We start from the raw sequence: 12,744 nt of genomic DNA on the forward strand, positions 1-12,744 counted from the left end.
GGCAGATGCCCTTCTATATGTCCTGGCTGGCCAAAATCTAGAGGAAATCGATGGCATTTAAAGGGGACTTATTGTGCAAAAATCAACTTTTATAAGGGGTTTAAGCACAGTTGTGTGTCAGCAGTGTGTAAATATAGCCAGCTTCTAATGGTAAACATTCAATAATTAAAACTTTTATAAGCACACTTAATAAAAACAGTCTGCAGAAACACTTTGATTGACATTCTCTCCTTGTACGTGTCATCAGAGGAGAAAAGCCCCGCCCACTAGTGACCATCTCTCCTTCATTACAATTAAATGTTAGTCTTGATTGGAATCTGCCACTTTGCTGGCACATATGCATTGGTAGCTCCGCCCTCTTTTGAAAAGAGCACAGTCTCATTTGAATGTAAAGCGGCAGGCACCAAAACAATTAGGATCAAAGCCTAAAAGGGGAAGTTTCAGTGAATTCATTCATTAATTTTCCTTCGGCTTAGTCCCTTATTTATCAGTGGTCGCCACAGCGGAATGAACCCCCAACTGTTCTGGCATTTGTTTTAAGGCAGTGGATGCCCTTCCCACCACAATCCAGTACTGGGAAAGTTTCAAAGCGTTAGAAACCATTATTTGTATGCTATTTTGAGCTGAAGCTTCACACACACACACACACACACACACACGCACACACACACACACACTCACACACTCACACACTCACACACTCTAGGCCAGTGGTGGGCAAACTTTTTAGACCTGAGGGCCACATCAAGTTTTGCTAACCAATTGAATGGCCTCATGTCAAAAAATACGTTTTATTTATAGTGGCATTATGCATAGATCATGTAATATCAGACAGAAACATGTCACATTAACACAACAGATTTATTTTAATAGTTATTATTGAGTCAAATTTACAAGTCAAATGAATTTGCAATGCTATTTATATTTACTTATCAATCATCATAAAACAATAAAATAATCTGTTATAAAATATAATAATAATAATGTAATAATTTTTACAGTGGAGAATAGAAAAAATCTCATATTAACACATTAAAAATAATTCTTAAAGTTTACTATTGAGTCAAATTTACAATAATCTAATTTGCACTGCTTTTAGAATATACAGATCAATCCTCATAAAACTTGATAAAACCACAAATCTTTGATAAAAGGACTTTTTAAAGTGGATGTATGCATGGAAAATATATTCAATGACAAAAATTAACCCATTTAACCAGCAATTATTATATATTTTGAGGCAAATTCACAACAATCTCATTTAAGCTTGTATTAATATGCTCATATCAACCATTATAAAACTATGAGATAAAACGGAAGAATCTTAGTCTTTGTTATTCCAAGTCATGTTATTATGAGTGTGTTAATGTGAACAATGAACCTGAAAATAAAGTTATATTAATATCAACAGCAACACTCTCGCAAAATACCTGGATGATTCAGTCGTTGCCTAATGACATACAAAAGTGCACCGCGCTGCTTTTTTTCTTGTCAACAAAAGGCAGTGCGGTGCACCTCACGGTTTTGGAAATGTAAATGTGCGTTCGGTGTGATCAGCCCCTTAGGTTGTAGTCTTTAAAAACAGCAATACTTTCTTGCCATATTAGACCTACTACTTTGTCCGATATTGGTGAAGAAGTATTTTGTTGTCCATTCTTCCTTAAATGCATGACATTCAGAGTCTTTCAGACTCATTTTCAGTCATTAACGGTCGAGTGCATTTTAATATCCGAGAATGTGTTCAAATTCTACTGGTTGCACTGTCAGACATTTCACACTGGATGAAAGATCATCATCTCCAGCTTAACCTCACGAAAACGGAAATGCTTGAAGTTTCTGCCAACCCGACTCTTCACCATAACTTTTCAATCCAGATGAATGGGGCAACCATTACTGCATCCAAAACGGTGGAAAGCCTTGAAGTAACGATTGATGACCAACTGAACTTCTCTGACCACATTTCTAGAACTGCCCGATCTTGCAGATTCGCACTCTATAACATCAGAAAGGTCCGACCCTTCCTATCTGAACATACTGCTCAACTCATTGTTCAAGCTCTTGTTCTCTCCAAACTGGACTATTGCAACTCTCTACTAGCCGGGCTTCCAGCTAATTCTATCAAACCTCTTCAGCTGCTTCAGAACACAACAGCACGAGTGGTCTTTGATGAACCCAAAAGAGCACATGTCACTCCGCTACTCACCCGTTTGCACTGGCTGCCAGTTGCTCCCCGCATCAAATTCAAAGCTCTGATGTTTGCTTACAAAGCGACCTCTGGCTTTGCTCCTTCGTATCTGCTCTCACTTCTGCAGATGTATGTGCCCTCCAGAAACTTGCGTTCTGTGAGTGAACGTCGCCTCGTGGTTCCATCCCTAAGAGGGAAGAAATCACTTTCCTGAACTCTCACATTCAATCTGCCCAGTTGGTGGAATGAACTCCCTAACTACATCAGAACAGCAGAATCACTTGCTGTCTTCAAGAAACCACTAAAAACTCAACTGTTTAGTCTCCACTTTCCTTCCTAATCTGCAACTGCCTCTCTGGCTATACCACTAACTGTACTCTCTCTCTCTCTCTCAAAAAAAAAAAAAACATTACTAATGCTTTGCTTCTTAGACTTTACACACCTGAAACTTGCCTACAGCACTTGTTCACTGCTGCTCTTATAGTTGTGTAAATTGCTTCCTTGTCCTCATTTGTAAGTCGCTTTGGATAAAAGTGTCTGCTAAATGTAAATGTAACTGTACTGCGTGCAATACTGCCATCAAATGGCGTTCACTTGTATTGCATCATTAATTTACTAATTCTGAAACCAAACCGTTACTCAGAAGCAGCATTTTAAAAACTCCCTCGCGGGCCGGATGAAAGTGTTCAGCGGGCCGCAGTGTGCCCACCTCTGCTCTAGGGACATCAGACACCTATTTTACATCTTGTAAAAAGGGGCATCTTTAAAAAAATAATTGCAAGCTTCTTTTCATTTTGTGTCATTTGCTTGATTTTATATTAAATTCAGTGAACTCATGTCACAGATCAGAATTCTGAAGTGACTGCTCAACAAAACAACTCAACATCTGCCTGTATTTCTATGCATTATAGCTCTACATTCAGGATGCTAGTCAGGGACTTTGAGATGTGTGTGTGTGTGTGTGTGTGTGTGCAGGCGCAGCGCTGGCATCAGGGAAACGAGCACTTCGGCCGCTCCTGGCAGTCTGGAGATGTGGTGGGCTGCATGGTGGACATGAACGAACGCACCATGATGTTCACACTGAACGGAGAAGTGCTGCTCGACGACTCCGGCTCTGAGCTGGCCTTCAAAGACTTTGAGGTGTGGGAAGGTGAGTGACTGACGCCTGCTCTGCTCTATTCACTAAATACAAACCCTAAACTTTCACCTCTGTTGACCTTTTCCTCATTTATTTATTAGCTTGTTTAATGGTTCACTGGTTCACTTTGGTTCACTTTAGATGTTTGTCTATTAGAGAGATATTAAATAGAGGTAAATGCCCAAACTGTGTGTGTGTGTGTGTGTGTGTGTGTGTGTGTGTGTGTGTGTGTTTGTGTGTGTGTGATTGAAAATGCAGCTAAAGGACTGAAGCTAAGCAGACTTGAGCTTAAGTAACACCTGCAGAGCTGATACTGCAAAACACACACATATACACACACAGTGACGCTTGCTTATACGGTACACACACATGAACACAGTGAAGCGCACACATTCATGAAAAGTGATGCTCATATTCACAACACACAGATGCTCATACACATACAAATGCTCCTACACACACACACACACACACACACACACACACACACACACACACACACACACACACACACATATAAACATGCTCATGTGCACAGATGCTGCATACACACACACACAACACGCATGCTCACCCACAAACAGATGCTCATACACACACAGATGCCCACACATAGATGCTCTCTCTCTCTCACACACACACAATAATGCTCAGATCCTTACACACACAGTGATGCTTGTGTATAAAGTGCTCACACACATGAACACAGCGAAGAGCACACATTCAGGAAAAAAGATGTGCTCATACACACACACACACACAACACATGCTCACATACAGATGCATATATACATGCACAGATGCTCTCACACACACAGATGCTCATACACACGCACACATGGATTCTTAGACGCACACAGATGCTCACACACACACTGGTGATGTGCCTCAGTTGCATCAGTGTCTGATGAAGCAGTGTTTGTGTGAGCAGCAGGTGAATGTTGCTGTATCATCTGTCTTCACGTCTCTGCAGTGAGTTCAGCGCCACCTGCTGACCACACACACACACTTGCATCACTCAGCATGTCTCCTGTTGTCTGCTTCAGACGCCGCTCTCCGCAGTTTTTTACTTAAACATTCACTTTTAATTAAAAATGGCAGAAGTGTTGTTGTTGTTTTTAAAAACGGATCAAAATTAATACCACATTTATGCCAGTTGTGTCAACAAATAGACTTAATAAACACAGAAAAAAAGAGAATAAAACTCTATAGGCAGATAAATATTTTAATTATTAACTCACTTAATTTAGATCAGGCGCAGTGGCAGAGTGGTAGCATGATCACCTCACAGCAAAAAGGTCGCTGATTCGAGCCCCGGCTGGGTCAGTTGGCATTTCTGTGTGGAGTTTGCATGTTCTCCTAGTGTTCACGTGGGTTTCCTCAAGGCTGCTCCGGTTTCCCCCACAAGTCCAACAACATGCGGTACAGGTGAATTGGGTAAGCTAAATTGGCCGTAGTGTGTGAGTGTGTGATTGAGTGTGTATGTGCATCCCCTGCGTAAAACATATGCTGGATAAGTTGGCGGTTCATTCCGCTGTGGTGACCCCAGATTAATAAAGGGGCTAAGCCGAAAAGAAACTGAATGAATGAAGGAATTTAGATCAGTTTGTCAGAAAACGAGCGTTTTAAAATCATTTCGCTTCTTTAGTTAAAAGTGATCTTGATTTATGAATGTTTCGATATTTATACCAGAAAATGACACCCCCCCTGGCCAGAGACCACAGAGATAGCAGCAAAGAAAAACAAACTGCATTGACAACATGTAATGGGTGTAAGAGGGAATATGATGTTGATGATTAACAGAACACTTTGGTTTTTGTAAGTTTGTCAATCAAATTTAAAGGGCACATAGGTTACCCTTTTTTCATATTTAATATAAGTCTTTTGTGTCCCCAGAATGTGTCTGTAAAGTTTCAGCTCAAAACACCCATCAGATTGTTTATTAGAGCTGTTTGAAGTGTCAGTATTATAGCTGGAAAAAAGCTGTTGCTGTTTTTTTGTACTGGCCCTTTAAGGCTAGTCCTCCCCGCCCACCGTTCCCACGTGCCTGTCAGCAATCGCCGCCTTCGGCTGCCTCAGGAAGCAGATCTCACGTAACGTGTGTGAGAAATACTACAGTAAGAACTTTAACAATCAGCATTTGATGCATTTTTTGTGGAGCTGCAACAAAGAGTCACACACAATGTCATTACAAAGTTCACGCACACACACAGCGAGGACACACACATAGCGCACACACATACACACACACACACACACATAGCGCACACACACACATAGTGCAGACATACACACACACATAGCGCAGCAGACACACACACACATAGTGCAGACATACACACACATAGCGCAGCAGACACAGAGAGAGAGAGAGAGAGAGAGAGACAGCGCGTTAAGCTTTGCACTCGTTTTGCACACATATGTGTCATGATACTGGTAATCTCCACTGCTGTATGAAGATCTGTTATATTAATGTACAAAATAAACCTGATTTAACGTCCACAAACCGCGATTGAAGCGTCTTCCTTTATAATTGTTCTGACACGCGGCTGTGCTGATGAAGTGAATCTCTGTAATTCATTACACACATGCTCTGTTTTAAAACATGTTAAACTTGTGAAACTCACTCTTGATCATGTTTGATGATGATTGATGATCCTAGTGAACTGAACACACCTTTTATTCCCGGCTGCTTTGCACTCGTCTGGTCTTGTTGATATGATTATACATGTGACTACTGGACATGTTAATTCGCGCAGCTGTCAATCAATATTGGTGGGCGGGGGGACCGCACTCCTACGTAAAGTTGCGTTCGATCGGAAAACCGCTCTAATTGGTCCACCATTTTATGTTGTTAAATAAAAAAAAAAAGGACTGGGTTTGTTTAAATCACCACAATATGACAGTTTATACACTATACCTACACACATTTCTGTCCAAACAGCTTGAAAAGTAGATTTTTCACCATAGGCTGACTAAAAACGAGACAAAAACATAATAGTAAGTCTTGTTGTTTGCAGTGGATCTCATTGATAAAAATCACTACAAAATAATCCTGAAAAAGTCTAGAAACTTGTTCTTAATGTAAGACTTTTTAGATATTAGAATTCAAAAGCTAGTAGGGAAAGCATTGGTTGCGCTGCGACTGGCTAATGTGTTATTATGAATATTTGTTTCAGGCTTCATCCCGGTTTGCAGTCTAGGGGTCAGTCAGGTGGGCCGCATGAACTTTGGGAAGGACGTGAGCACGCTGAAGTACTTCACCATCTGCGGCCTGCAGGAGGGATACGAGCCCTTCGCTGTCAACATGAACCGAGATCTGACCATGTGGATCAGCAAACGCCTGCCACAGTTCACCCCTGTCCCACTCATCCACGAGCACATAGAGGTATGGTTTCTGTTTCATAACTGTGTTCGTCACAGGCAGGATTGTGTGTCATTAGTAACAGTGTAATTTGGTGAAAAAAGTAAAGTAAGGTTGGTCATTTAATTACAGTTACTTATGCTTGTTTTAAATACTGTAAATGAATTTAATCGTTATAAATCAGATCAGAGAAGTTCAATGAATTTAAATAAATGAAAATATTGTGGTATGTATGAAATATAGTGCCATTGAACCATTTGAATCATTGTTTTGATGCATATAAACTTTATCTTTTCTGAAAAATTAGCTTTTTTATATGTTTGACTTTTTAAATGTTGTTAACTTTAATTATTGAGTCAAGCAATTCAATTATTTTTCAGATAAAATAACTATATAAGTTATTTAAGGGCGTCACGGTGGCGCAGAGGGTAGCATGATTGCCTCACAGCTAAATGGTCACTGGTTTGAGCCCCGGCTGGGTCAGTTGGCATTTCTGTGTGGAGTTTGCATGTTCTCCTTGTGTTGGTGTGGGTTTCTTCCGGGAGCTCAGGTATCCCCCACAGTCCAAACACATGTGCTATAGAGGAGTTGATTAACTAAATTGGATGTAGTGTATGTGTGTGAATGCAAGAGTGTATGGGTGTTTCCCAGTGTAAGGTTGCAGCTCGAAGGGGCGGTTCATTCCGCTGTGGCAGATTAATAAAGGGACTAAACTGAAAAGAAAATGAATGAATGAAGTTGTTTAAATGCAATTTTAATAATGTAATTGGTGGAGCCAGACAGAGTCTGTGGTCATTTTTTGCTATTTCTGCACAGTGTAAAAAACAAACATTTTTAAAGAATCTGTGGATTTATGCAGTATCTAAACACTTAAATAAAATCTAATAACTTGTAACTTTTAATTCAAAATGATGATGCAAATCCAATTAAATCCACTTGTTTGGTAAACAAAGCAAGTCTTTCATATATACCTACTATAAGACCAATATTATTACTTTACAAACTGTATTGTAAGTAAATCATATAAACATTTGCATATTGGTAAATGATAATACTGAAATTAATATAAAAATACTATATATTTACATATATATATATATATATATATAGAGTGCTCTGCATATATAAGTTGACCCCTCATAAATCTCTCTTTTAATTTCATATTTTTAATAGGAAGCTATACAATATTATCTTTGTGCATATACATTAGATTAGTCAGTACTGAAGCCAAATCTGGAGCTTATCTTACAAAATAACCTACGTTAGCAGTTCTAAAACTAGTACTGCCAAATTTATATGTTAAACAGAAATATTAAATACAAATTTCAAAAAGAGGAAAAGTCAGGAGAAGCAAAAAATGCAAAAATTTAATTGAAATTTTGTAGGTTGTATTTTTTTTTTGCAATATTTAGTTTGAATTTAATTGTATTATATTTCAATTTCTAAATATGTTTGATAACTAAAATACTATTCTAATAAATACATCTGATTTGTTTAAATGCACCAAGATACATTGTCTATATTCACTGAGAAATGGATAAAAATATTCATTTTCAAAATGGGGTGTACTCAATAATGCTGTTATGCCGAGCATTGAATATACATGTGTGTGTACACACACACACACACACACACACACACACACACACACACACACACATTTACAAAAGTATTAATTGGCTAAAATCAATAATGGAATATTCTTGTGGGTCTAGTAATTAATAATAAGTAGGCCCACACAGAATCTGCACAATTTTTTTCCCATCACCATGTTTAATCTATTTTAAATGAATTTCAGTAATATCATTGACTAATATATTTACAATTCAATTTGTAAAATAATATTATTCATTTTTTTGTATATATATTATATGAGATGCTTTGTTAGCCAAACAAGTGGATCTAATTAGATTTGCATTATAAAGCTTAATAAATCAAAGTAATTTTTTTTTGTTCATTTTATTTTTGTTCATGTTTTAAGTGTTTAATTACTAAACTATCCAAATCATTCCACACAAATTCAGAAATAGCTAAATATGTCCACAGATTGTGTCTAGCCCTAGTAATAAGTATTGAATTACTTTTTTTTTTAAAGTAACTTACCCAACACTGATTACAGGTCACACGGATCGACGGGACTGTGGAGAGCCCGCCGTGCCTAAAGGTCACCCAGAGGTCTTTCGGCTCACAGAAACAGTCACACAGACATCATGTTTACCGGCTCAGCATGCCCATCGAGTGCTCGGAGGCGTTCGCCCGCTCGCCCGGTGGGACGCTAGCAGCCAACGGCAGCTTCTTCTCCCCTAAAAGAGACCTGGAAGATTTTGAAACGGTTTCGGATTTTGAGGTCCTGATGAAAACGCCACACAGCCACATGAGTTCCAACGGACCTGACAGAGAACGAGACGAATTCAACAACCACAAAGATCATAACCAGGAGAAACCATCCAAAATCAAACAGAGGTGGATTACACACATTCCTGTGACGCTAATGCTAACTGAAGTCTCAGTCGTTTGCATGCTGGTATATATAGTTGAAGTCAGAATGATTCGCTCCTGAGAATTTTTTTTCAGATATTTCCCAAATGATGTTTAACAGATTCAGGAAATGTTCACAGTATTTACTGTAATATGTTTTATTCTGGAGAAAGTCTTATTTGTTATTTCGGCTAGAATAAAAGCAGTTTTCAATTTGTTTTAAAGCCATTTTAAGGTCAATATTATTAGCCCCCTTAAGCAATATTAGTTTTGGATTGTCTCCAGAACAAACCACTGTTATACAATGACTTGCCTAATTACCCTAACTTTACCCTAATTAACCTAGTTAAGCCTTTAAATGTCTCTTTAAGCTGAATACTAGTGTCTTGAAGAATATCTAGTCTAATATTATTTACTGTCATCATGGAAAATATACAAGAAATCAGTTATTAGAAATGAGTTATTAAAGTATTGTGTTTAGAAATGTGTTGAAGAAATCTTCTCTTAGTTAAACAGAAATTGGGGATAAAAATATGCAGGTGGGCGAATAATTCAGGACGGCTAATAATTCTGCCTTCAACTGTAAACATAAAATAATAGGAGTGAGCAGAGTTATTATTTACCTTTTGAAAGGGTTAAAAATATTGATTTATTGGAGTAAAATAATCTTTAACAGCAACAAAATGTTTTAGTTAGCTGCCTGAAAGCATTATTTGTCAATTCTCGTTTAATTAAGCACTAAAACAACTTACTAAGATATGAGCTAAACTTTAATTTAAAAAAATAAATAAAAATTATATTTAAAAATCTAAATGTAATAAAATAGACACAAACACAACAAAAAGATATATTTAAAAGAGCTAAATGTGATCAAATAGACACAAACACAACAAAAAGATATGTTTAAAAGAGCTAAATGTGATCAAATAGACACAAACACAACAAAAAGATATATTTAAAAGAGCTAAATGTGATCAAATAGACACAAACACAACAAAAAGACATGTTTAAAAGAGCTAAATGTGATCAAATAGACACAAACACAACAAAAAGATATGTTTCTAGTGACGAAATGTAATAAAATGGACATATAATATTATTATTAAAATATATTTATTGATTTTCAATAGTATTAAATTTTCCCACAACACACATATTGAACAACAAATTAACACAGTACATAGCTACAAACATACTCACACCGCATAAAGAAAGAGGGAGAAAAAAATAAAAAATAAAATAAAAATAAATAAATAAATAAAAATAATTGGGAAATTGGTGATAAACTTTCACTTAGGATATAGTAACCCCCTGAGCATTCAATGTACAGGGTGGGCCATTTATATGGATACACCTTAATAAAATGGGAATGGTTGGTGATATTAACACATTAGTATATGTGAGGAGGCTTGTAAATAACTCATGAAAGAATAAAGTTACGTAAACCAAGCACACCATTGTTTTTCTTGTGAAATTCCCAATAAGTTTATTAAGGTGTATCCGTATAAATAGCACACCCTGTAGGATAGAAAAGGCTGCCAAACCTCATAAAACGTTTTTGTAGAGCCTCGGATGATATACAATTATTTTTTGGATAAAACTGTATGCCTCAAAAAAAGCTTTTCTTGCTTAGATTTTGTGTCTTGTTTCTAGTCCAAATATCTAAACATTCTTAAACCAATTTTCTAGACAATCAAAAAGTATTGCCTTGTTTTCAGAAATAATGTGCTAAAATAAAGTGAGTTTTTCCTTAAAATGAGCAAAATAATCTAGTTTTTCCTTTTGGCATAAGATTATTTCCTCATTGGCAGATTGTTTAGCTGGATTTAATAAAAAACACTTGATTTTGACTTGTTATTTCTTAAAACAAAACAATATTTTTTGCTTGTCTAGAAAATGCTTCTTGATTTAAAAATTAGTAGATATTTGGACTAGAAACAAGACAAAAAATCAAACTAAGAAAAGCATTATTATGCGTGTATAACTTTAACTAACTCCCTCTTTAAACTAAATCCATCATGACAGTATTGATCTGAAAGAGAAGCTGACCGCAGATGCCGACACTTTATGCTAATGCTCCTATATATTTCGTTATTTTCAGACAGACAGATGTGCGTGTTTGTTTGTGATTGATGTGTTTGTGTGTTTGTTCAGGTTCATGTTGAAAAGAACAAAGCCGGACATGAACAGCAGCAGCTCCAGCGCTCGTCTGTCAGAGGAGGTCTTAGCTGATGAGAGAGAAAGACTGTGAGAATCTCATACAAACATCAACGGTAAGAGACACACACACACACACACACACACACACACCTAAGCCGAAAAGAAAATAAATGAATGAATGAAGAAATATTTTGTTAGTTGGACTAAGAACCAATATAAAAATGTTTTTAAAAAGGCTTTTTTTGCAGTGCATCACCAGCACAGTAATCACTTTAAATATATCTAGATAAGGTCTAGAAGATCATTCTTGATTTAAGACTGAAACAGTAAGAATAAGCATATTTTGCTGTGGGATTGGCTTGGCGAACACCACTGATGTGAAACTGAAAGTTGAGGGTTGGGATTAGGGATAGGGTTGGGTTAGGGCGATACAGTTTTTCCAGTATAAAAACAATGGAAACCTATTGAATGTCCGTACAATTCTCAAAAACAAGCCTCTGTTTGTCTGCTAGTATTATTACTCGGTGAGGATCTTCCCCGGGCAGGAGCCCTCCAGCGTCTGGGTCGGATGGGTGACCTCAGACTTTCACCAGTACGACACTGCATTTGAGATCAGCAATGTCCGAACGGTCACTGTGACTCTGGGGGACGAGAAGGCAAAGTTCACGAGAGGTCAGTGAGGGTGAACACCAATGTTATCATAGTTTAAAATGAGTTTTTATTTCAATACAATGTTTTAATTTGCTCAACATTTCAGCTTAGTTAGTTTCATTAATGGTTTTGTTTGTTTTAGTTTATTTCTATTTCTGTTTAGTGTTTATATATTTAGTTTTAGTAATTCGAGTCTAGCAGAGTAAACAAAACAAGCCCAATATCGATCAAAGCTAATTTTAATGATAGCTCAGCATACATGAACTCTTGTGCAAACCTTTTAGTAATACAAATCAAATAAATAATACTTTGAACAAACACTGAATATGTAACCACACAAATGCAGTAAATAAAAAAGTACAAATTATTTATAAAACTTCCTCAGATTAAGAATTATATTGTATATTTATACATGCCTAGTTACATTTTTGGGCTAATAAGAAAAAGATGCACCACATGCTTAATGTTTATGTAGTAAAGATGTTTCTGTATATAATCATGCACATTTGTCTGTAAAAGCACATCTACTGGTGCTTATATAAACAGCTGCAGGTCAGATTTTCCAGCACAGAATGACTGTGTATTCATTTTGATCCGGTTCTTTTATCTCAGTTTGTTTTTTTCAGTCTGTTGTTAGTTTAGTTTTTCATTTATTATCAAATGTTTTATTCTATTTCAATTAACGAAACTGCTTTTTAGTCTTCGTTTGAGTTTTGTTTACTAAAATAGCCTTGCCTAACACAGTGAGAGTCATTCTGAAGTGAACGG

General features: G+C 36.9%; 1 protein-coding gene across 1 annotated transcript in view; it reads left to right on the forward strand.

Annotated features, from left to right (window-relative positions):
* LOC130238133 (ryanodine receptor 2-like) overlaps positions 1–12,744 on the forward strand; it is a 274,083-nt gene that overhangs the window by 84,817 nt on the left and 176,522 nt on the right. The window contains 7 exon segments of the mRNA XM_056469038.1: positions 3,161–3,335; positions 6,503–6,711; positions 8,807–9,150; positions 11,320–11,407; positions 11,409–11,438; positions 11,838–11,976; positions 11,979–11,997. Of these exon segments, the coding sequence (XP_056325013.1) occupies positions 3,161–3,335; positions 6,503–6,711; positions 8,807–9,150; positions 11,320–11,407; positions 11,409–11,438; positions 11,838–11,976; positions 11,979–11,997 (1,004 nt within the window).

This window comes from Danio aesculapii, chromosome 12 (assembly GCF_903798145.1).
Source record: "Danio aesculapii chromosome 12, fDanAes4.1, whole genome shotgun sequence".
Classification (NCBI taxonomy): Eukaryota; Metazoa; Chordata; class Actinopteri; order Cypriniformes; family Danionidae; genus Danio; species Danio aesculapii.